Raw genomic sequence first — 9,325 nt, 5'->3', positions numbered from 1 at the left:
GGCATTACAGGTGCGAATCACTGTGTCTGGCTCAGTGCATCCGCTTCCAGAGGAGCAATGTGGGATCACAGACACAGACTAAAGGGCAAAGCTGATGTTCTGTGGCCCAGCCTATGTATTGCTCAGTCCGTCTCCCCTTACTTCCTGTAGCATGAGGCCTTGCCCACATCTGAGCAGGTGGCCAGGATGGCTCCAAACGACAAGGCAGAAAGTTGAGTTCAGCTGCAAGTTGGCACTGAGCTCAGAAATGCTCACACTCCCTGGCATTGCAGGGATGAGGGCCATTCGGGCATACTCGGAGGAGGGCGGTCACTACCAGCTGATCTGCAAGCCAAACGAGCAGGTTGGCATAGTGGGGCACTTCTGGTCTCAGGGCAGAAAACAGAACCAGACAAAGAAAACTTTCTCTAAAATTTGCCATGAGAAAGTCAACTGAACAAAAGGTAAAATTTTTAATGTTATGTCAGCCTCAGTTTCAACTTACATTGTTATAACGATCAAAAGAACAACTTGTTCTGAATGACAATGATAGAGAAAAAGATACACGTGAGAAAAAAGAGCCACACTTAGAAAAATAAGTGAAAAGGCATTTGTGTTGACAGCTCTAAGATTAATTAAAATAATATTAATATATCTACTGAGAAAATACATATCTCAAAATCAAACAAGGCCTCGTCAGAAGGTTCGGCTAACTCAAGGAGCTAACCGACAGGGCAGGCGGCCCACAATTTCCGACTGGGGCCCTCCCTCACTTCCCATCTGGCAGGACTGAAGCAACCACCTGAAAGTCAGGTCACAGTAGTTCTTGTCAGGACGGCTTCCATCTTGGTCACTTAAAGGCTCATCAGTGCAACTGGTGGACTCTAAGTGGATCTGTGGACACCTGTACGAAGACCTCGTCTTCATCTTCCACCCCTTCCTCTATTGGCTTCATCTTGCCGGACGCTCGCTGCTGCGGGGAGGACACAGCTGGAAAGAAGCACAGAGAACAAACTGCTGAATGCACGTCGTGCCCAGCACCTGGGAGGTCAAACCACGTGGGGATGCAGAGCTCGTTCTGGGAATGCACCCTTGCGTGTCTCAGTAAGTGGTTCGCTGAGCAACCACGTCAAGCGTGAGACTCTCAGTCTGGAGAGCACCCGAACAGACCCTGCTGCTTGTGCTTGGGTAGCATGGGCCCCACAAACGCATAGGATTCCCGGGACATTGCTCCACGGTCTGCTTCAGCGTCTGCATCAGTACCCTCCAGGAGACTCCATCTAACTGATATTGGCTTGGGAAAGTTGTTGTTTAACTCATATTGCCCTAAGAACAAGTTCTGTTTCCAAACTACAGGCTTTAACCTAAAAGTACATTTCCTGCTGCCACAAGTGAAGCTACTTCTGGGACTGAAGTGGAAGAGTGAGCGTGAAGAGAAGGTGTCAGGTGGAAGAAATACAATCCTGGGGAGAGGGCACCCATGGAGTCTTTGTGGACGCTAGTTGGCCAACGGGACAGCTCATTCACTCACCTCACCCAAAGCTCACGCTATGTATTGTGTGTGTGCGTGCGTGTGCGTACACGTCTGTGCATTTGTGCCGTGGCTTGAGAGGAAGTCAGAGGACAACCTCATGAGCTATCCTCTCTCCTAGGACCCTCCCATGGGTCCTAGGGATTGAACTCAGATTGCTAGGATTGGGAAAAGTGCCTTTACCTGCTGAGACATCTTGCTGGCCCCAAACTAGGTTTTTATAAAGTAAATCTGAAGATGTGTGATGACCTGTTCACATGACAATGTTGTTAGGTAGAGTCTTAAGAGCAGCCTCTCTGCCTATGCAAATCATTACAACTAAACCAGATTAGACAAAAATCAAATATGCCCACATTTAATAAATATCCCTGGTGGCCGGGACAGCATGGCAAGAGGGAGAGGGGGGAGACCACGCAAAAACCCCAGGGACCCACGCGATCCTTTTTCCAGCGCGCCTAAATAGCCTGTGGAAGTGATTCTGACCCTCCCTGGGGAGGTGTCAGCACTTAGCTTGGCGGGGTTTCCGGGGCCAAGGTAATTCCCAGGGAAAGGGTTGTGGTGATGCTTGGAGACAAATATGATGCCAGGGACTGGGGTGACGCTTCCAATCATCCCAGACTCCTTGGACATAGGAGTGTTAGAGGGCTGGGGGTCTCACTTCCAATCAAACATAAGCCCGAATTCTCCTTTTCCCATCACTGCAGTCAAGGTCAAGGTCCATCCTATACGTAAACGAGTCTCCACCTGCTTCAGCCTTCCCTACGCCCGTGCATCCCTTTTTGCCTAAGCCACACAGCTGGCTGTATTCATTCAGTTACGGCTGCACTGTGCTGGGGAAGAACAGTGGATGCCACTCAACTCTCCAAATACGTGGTGACAACAAAGGTGCACACACAGACCTTAGACATGACAGAGACTGGTCCCTCTGAAGTTAGACAAGGTCACTGACACTTGCCGTCAAGAGTCAGAAACAGCAGGACGCGGAGTGCTGGGGCCACCTGTAGCTACTAGAGAAGAGAAGGATGGCAAGGATGTCTCAGGTTGCTCCAGGCAGAAGGCGGGGAGGTGCTCTGCACTCAGCCACAACACGCAGCTCTGCAAACAACAGAGGCTGCGCATACAGTGGCTAACACCGGACAAGCTCAGGAAACGCTATCGGGGTTTGAATTCCCACGGCTCTGCCTGAGAGCTGTGTGACAGGGAAGGGCATTTCACTTCTTTGTGCCTGGTTCCTTCACTGTAGAATATAACTAGTAAGGATGGTGCTTGCCTGGCAAGGTCTTAGGAGGCTTATGCAGTTTCTGAGTTCTTAGATCAGTGTGGGAAATAGATGACCACCTTGCTAATGTTTGTGAGAACACTAATTAATACACCTTTGGAAGTCAGTGGTAAAAATGAAAAAAAAAAATTGGCCAAAATCCATTACCACCTCACCAAAAATGGGGTTTGTGCTCAAACAGCAGTTTGTGTTTCTATCAACTGCCCTGAGTACAGCAAAGACTCTTCGTCATGGCTTCCAGATCATAGCCTCTAGTTATGATTGAATCTCATAAAATATTAAGTCAGGCTGAGAATTCACGATCTCATAAGCCCGAGGACGGCACGCCTAAGAGCAGTACACCCAATCAGTATCACACAGCATCTAGTCACGGCGGTGCGTGTACGTGACAAACACACCCAGTTCATTTTGAGAGAAGAAGGGGGGCTAATTGATCTAGGGTTTCCAAGACCATATATCAAACGGCGATGAAAGTCTCTGGTCTAGGAGACTGGGCTCTACATTAGAGTCCAAGTGGGTGAGTCTCTCAGCTATTCAACCCAGTATCTGTCATATTTTCAGAGAGGAAAGATAGATAACTTCCAGTGTTACAGTATAACTGGAAGTGGTCATGGAATACCTTCCAAGAACTTCCAGCTCTTCTGGGAAAGAGTCTCAGTCTGTCCCTATGGTATCTTCCTGGGGAAAACAGAGGCAATACTTAAGAGTGTAGCGTTAACAGGATGAGGAGTGGGCATGGATAACCTCTGGCCAGCACCTGGGGCTCACAGGACGGCCCCAAAGGAGGCCTAAGCTAGGAACTCACTGCTTCCCAAACCCAGCCCGGTCTTCTTCTCTCTCCTTGCTTTTCTGTCTAGAATGCCCACCCCAGTCAAATGTCTACCCTTTCTTTGTAGAGTTCCTCAGTATTTCATGAAAAATAAATAAATAAAAAGGAAAGGAAAGGACATGGCTGTTCCTAGCTATGGAGGAGAAAGTTTACTGTAAATAAAGGGGTAGAAGTAGGGACAGGGACATCGGGGAGAGTCCAGTGTGGCCATGACCAGATTGAGCTGGGCCATGTGGAGAGATGGGACAGGAAGGGAAAAGGGAGAGACGGGAACCAAGTGCAGTAGTGGGCGGTTAACCAAAATGTCTGGATTATATAAAGAAGAGCATTTGGGGCATCTCCCTGGGCTGGAGAGTTCAGGGTAGGGGTGGCATATGCCAGCCATACCTGTGTGATGAGTAGGTCCTGAGGAAAGCTGGAAGAACCTGCCAGCCAGATCTGCTTTGATATGTTAAATAGGGCACCTCAACTGTTTGTCCGGGTTTGAAACTTAACAAATAGGATCCTCCCTATTTCCCTCTACCATCTTATCTCAGTTCCGCATCACACTACGGGCTGATGGGAACCTCTCCCTGACTGGAAGACAAGCGTCACTGAGAGTTCTACCCACCACCTCCTCTCTCCTCCAGCCTACCGTACAGTCAGGACAGGCCCTTCACAATTACTTAAATGCATGGTGATTCCCTTCCCTGCAGCATTTCACAGAAACTGTCAGACGACAAGGCTGATTCAGTGAGTCTCCACACTGAATCCCTGTTGAGGCCAGCCCCAGTGCTGGTGGGTACCACAGGCTTCTGTGAAATTAGTAAGTCCTGTGCTGGGGAAATCTCACTGGGACACAGGGACTCGAGCTCACCCTCATCACCCAAGGATTTCAATTCTGAGAACATTTCTTAAGTCTCCGGACTTGACACTACCTATGGGGCCTGTGTTGCAACTTAGAGTAAGACTGAGGACCTTGTCCCTCACTGCCAGGTGCTTAGGCCTCACCCTGCTAGCTGGGAACTCGGGGCCTCATCATCATGGGCTGCTGGAACACTAATACGACACTTCTCAGCACATGGCCAAGAACTCTGCCTGCTTAGTACCATCAACTGTTAAAGCTTTCCTGGCCACTCAGCAAGAACAAGTGCCTGGAAGTGGTTGGGGGCTAGGCTGGGCTGGGCTGGACGTGGTGCTGGGAGGCCGAGGCAGAGGACTGCGGTGAGTACAAGGTCAGCCTAGAATATGTGGTAAGGAAGAGATCAGCCACCCAGGCCGCATACACACAGAGAATTAACTTATCTGTTCCTCAGAACTCAAACTGCCTTTCAGGGTGATGCAGCATCACCACGTGATGACAACCCCAGAAAGACAGAAGGGGTGGCAGCTGAGGACTCCCTCCCCATCGGGGAGGGAGTCTCTGGACAGACATCCTAGAAGGACAAACCAGGCTCCCTGACAGCCTGGCGGGGTTCAACGTGTGTACAAAATGCTAAGAATAGCAATGTACTTGTCCTCCCTGCGGCCGAGTTTGGTCGCTCCCATGGCTCAGACCTCCAGTGATGCTGCTTCTCTATCTATGTCTCCTCCAGGGCAGACAAGCACAGGAGAGGAACGAGCCAATTACTGCCGTCAGCAACTACCCAATGCCACTTGGCTGCCTGGCTCTTGGCTAGGAATCAAAGCCACAGAGTACCCAGTCTTGGCAAGCATTTCAGTTAGCCCAGGTTTCCCATGCCACTGTGGCTTAGAGCAGATGTCACAGTCAACAGTCCGACATGGTCACCTGGCCTGGCCTGAGAACCTACTACTGTTAACACTTGCAAGAAGGCTGGCTTTGAAGAGGGAGGAGGTCACCTGGTCTCTAGCTGAAATATCTGAGCCACTGGGCGACCTCCAGGATAGGATAGATTCAATACCATCATCACACAGCTGTGAATCATTTCCTCGCCCCTTCAATCCAGATCCACTGGAGTATTATCCAAACCACGTGGGAATACCACACACTTCAAGGGAACTATATTACAGTTACAAAGTTGAGCAGTGATGCGTTCTTCCACCAGCGAGCCCAGTTTTGTAACAATTCTATGCACTGAGGCAGCCGCAGGCATTGTCCAAAAGTCCTGCCTGCCTCACATCCATGTGAAAGTATGAGAAGTTGAGGGGGAAACGGCTTCTCCTCGTTCTAGCTCTTTCCCCCATACCTGCATCAGGACACTACTCTGAGGTTCACAGCGTCTCTATAATGTTTTTCTATTCCAAATGGGGGGGGGGGCAAATAATTCTTTCACAGTCATTAAATTTCTAGAAAATGGATCCTTGCATTTTCTTATTTATACTACATTTATAGTTGGGAGACAGCTTAACTATGTATTGTGGTCAGGAAGAGATCATTATAATTATTATTATTTTTACTATTAGTTAAAATTACCTTCTAATATGCTAGGCTATGGTTTCTAGTTAGTATAAAGTTTTTATGGCCCGATAAGCCTCTCAGCCAAAGCAATAATCCAAATCAGACCAAATCAAACGGAATTAGAAAAAGCCCAGGTTTAATGGAGGCCAGTGCTCCTGGTTGGCCCTCTGGGAAAACACCAAAAGGAGAACCAGGAAGACCACGTGTTTGTTCTCTGGGGGGCAGGTTAAATAGCCTATGGGAGTGGTCTTGGCCCTCTCTGGGGAGGTCACCATTTGGTGGCTTTCTCAGAGGTGAAGTCTGGACTGCAGTAACTCCCAGGGGAGGTGCTTGGGGTGGAAAGTTCCACCCAAACAGTTTAGAATGGATGCCAGGTGCTGGGGTGACACCTGGACCCAAACACTTCAGACTTTTTGGATATATGGGGTGCCAGGGGGCTGGGGTGACACTTCCAACCAAACAGTTAACAGTTTCTTATTTAAAAAGTATATGAAAAAGAATAGATAAGGAAAATGTTGTACATTTACACAATGGAGTACTGCACAGCAGAAAAAAATAATGACATCTTGAATTTTGCAGGAAAATGGATAGAGCTAGAAAACATTTTGAGTGAGGTAACCCAGACACAGAAAGACAATTATCACATGTACTCACTCATAAGTGGTTTTTAAACATAAAGCAAAGAAAACCAGCCCACAAACCGCAATCCCAGAGAACCTAGACAACAATGGGGACCCTAAGAGAGACATACGTGGATCTAATCTACATGGGAAGTAGAAAAAGACAAGATCTTCTGAATAAATTGGGAGCATGGGGACCACAGGAGAGGATTGAAGGGGAGGGGAGAGGCAGGGAGGGAAGAAGAGAAAAATGTAGAGCTCAATAAAAAGGGGGAAAAAAGAAATGAAAAGAAAGTATATGAAATAAATAGTCTCCAACTGAACTGCATCCCAGACAGGGCATAAACCCGTGGGGCAGTTACATGAGAAGTTACTTTCACATTACATCCAGCAGCCAAAGTCCCGGTCAGCAGAATTCCACACCCTTCCCACAAGCATCCGGCTCAGGAGAAGCAGCATCCCTTCTTCGGAGCTGGACCCCCAGGTTCACAGACGCTCACGTGACAGGACAGAACTGCCAGACTGGGATGTTCTTCTCAGCGCAGAAGAACGACTACGGCAAATGTGGAAGACTGAGACTCAGCCACACCCTGTCCCCAACAGTGGGCACCTTCACTTGTGCTGGACTCCAGTGACAGCAACCTCCCTCAGCAGAGCTGCTGAGACTGTGGCTACTGCCTGTCACACTGTGAGGTCCCAATGCGTCCCTACGTGTCCTTGCCTGCTCTACAGAGAGACACAGGCTGTGGAGATAGGCTCTGCCCTCCACAGACCTTTTCCTGTCTTCCTAGATCCTTGGGTAGAGCCACAGGGGCCTTAAAAAGCATGCCCCACAGGGGTCAGATGCATGCACAGTGGAGGAAGAGTCAGTGAGGGAAACCCCATGTGTCAGAACTCTGTGCCTCTTAAGTTCATTTCTATTTCCAGGAGCTTATAATCACACCAGGCCCCGAGGGCCTTTCCTAGGAGGGTGAACAGAGGATTAGCTGTTTTTAGATCCAGAGCAAAGGTCAGGCCTGCTGCCCAGCTTGAGGAAGCAGCCTTAAGTCTGAGCTGCAAGGAAGTTACGCTTTGCAATATAAGTTTGTCTCATGTCCCCTCTTGACTTGAGAAACAGAGTTGTTTTAAGGCATAACACTTTTGTGGTCTGTTTGATGATGCCCTGGGTGCTTTCCTTCCCTTGTCGACTTTCATGGCTTTTTTCTTCATTCTTTTCAAAATACTATCATGTTTAACCATCTGGCTAACTGCTTTAGCAAGTAAAGTAATTAAAAATTTTATAAGGGTTAGGACTTTAATTGGATTATACAATTTTTGATGAATAGTGATGAGGAAGGACTTAAATACTTTTTTTTCTAAGAATTATCACCGATTTTCTGCCTCTATTATTATTACACAGACACCGCTTCCCTTTTTTCTCCTGCCTCCACTTCCTCTACCCTTTTTGTCTCACCCCCCCCCCCTTCTCTTCTTCCAAAGCTGGGGATCAAACCCAGGGTCAGTTCTAGACAAATGCTCTACTGCTGATGTATATTCTGAGCCCTACACATTTTTCTGGACTGAAGAAACTGAGTTTGAATGGAAGCTTTATGGACAATAATACTGAAATGTAGTTGTGGCCTCTATACCCAATTTTCCCCTAAAACGATTCAACACCAACACCAGGGAACTAAAGCCAAGACTACGGGACAGTAGCTAGGACAGTGCAGGCTGGTGGCTCCTGGGAAAACTTACTGTGGCCCAAAGGGTTCTCACGTTATTCCCTGAACAGCTGGGGGGGGGGTGAGGTCCTTGGCCACATGGCACCTGGGGTGAGCAGCGCGAATCCAATAGCCTCATCTGTCTATGAGGAGAACACTGAGGAGGAGACAACAGACCAGTCAGGAGCACAGAGAGCTCAGGCGATGGCTAACTGGGGAGAGTGGGGCGAACAGGAGGAGAAGGTGGGGCTGAGGGTACAGGGCACAGAACTGCCACTTCAGCATGGCTCCCACCCAGGGGCTGTGAGACGCATAAGCCAGGCCGGAGGAAGAGGCCCTCAAGAGACACTTGTGCCCTTCCCTTTGGCTGAGAGACCACGGAGGCAATGGACCTGAGAACTGGAATGCTCTCAGAGGCTGCATGCTGGAAAAAGGAAAAGGCCGTGGCCCTGCTAGCCAGAGGAAAGAGATTTCACACACGGACAACTGCAGGAGAAACTGGAGCAAGGACAACGGCTATGGTCACGCGCTTTGACCTGAATTGAGACCTATGCATACCTCTTGCCCTCTCTTTAAATAAACCTCCTGCCAGGTGGCTGGAAGGGATGTGTGTCCTTGGCCCACTTTCCTGCTCTTCCCAATGGGGCCACACTGAAGAAACCTTCTCTGCTTTTCAGTATTGTCTCTAACTGGCCTAGAGGACAGGCATGTAAACCTAGCTTGTTAGTTCCAGGGCTCAGGCTCTGACCCTCACATCCCTGCTAACACCCTCAAGGAAAGAAGGCAACACAAGTACTCCAGAGTCAAGGTGCCAAGTGAGCTGGAGTCGGCAGGGGCAAGGAGGCAGGATGAGCTTCTGATGCTCCTGTACAGCAGAGCAACTACAGTTACAATGTACTGCATAGTTCAAAGAAGCCAGAAGAGAGGACTCGGAGGTTCTTAACACAAACACAAAGTAAATACTTAAGGCAGTGTTCTCACCTCCCTAA

At 48.8% G+C, this 9,325-nt stretch overlaps 1 protein-coding gene across 2 annotated transcripts in view; it reads right to left on the bottom strand.

Annotated features, from left to right (window-relative positions):
* Nucleotides 1-433: 433 nt before the first annotated feature.
* Bves (blood vessel epicardial substance) overlaps nt 434-9,325 on the bottom strand; it is a 34,858-nt gene continuing 25,966 nt past the window's right edge. For both annotated transcript variants that reach the window (XM_050123957.1, XM_050123959.1), the window contains one exon: nt 434-969. In XM_050123957.1, the coding sequence (XP_049979914.1) occupies nt 845-969 (125 nt within the window). In that variant the 3' untranslated portion in view covers nt 434-844. The remainder of the gene's footprint in view (nt 970-9,325) is intronic.

This window comes from Alexandromys fortis, unplaced genomic scaffold, assembly GCF_014885135.2.
Source record: "Alexandromys fortis isolate MF-2015 unplaced genomic scaffold, M_Fortis_MF-2015_v1.1 scaffold_211, whole genome shotgun sequence".
NCBI lineage: Eukaryota > Metazoa > Chordata > Mammalia > Rodentia > Cricetidae > Alexandromys > Alexandromys fortis.
The sequence above is the reverse complement of the archived record's forward strand: the minus strand, read 5'-3'. Positions and strand labels throughout refer to the sequence as shown.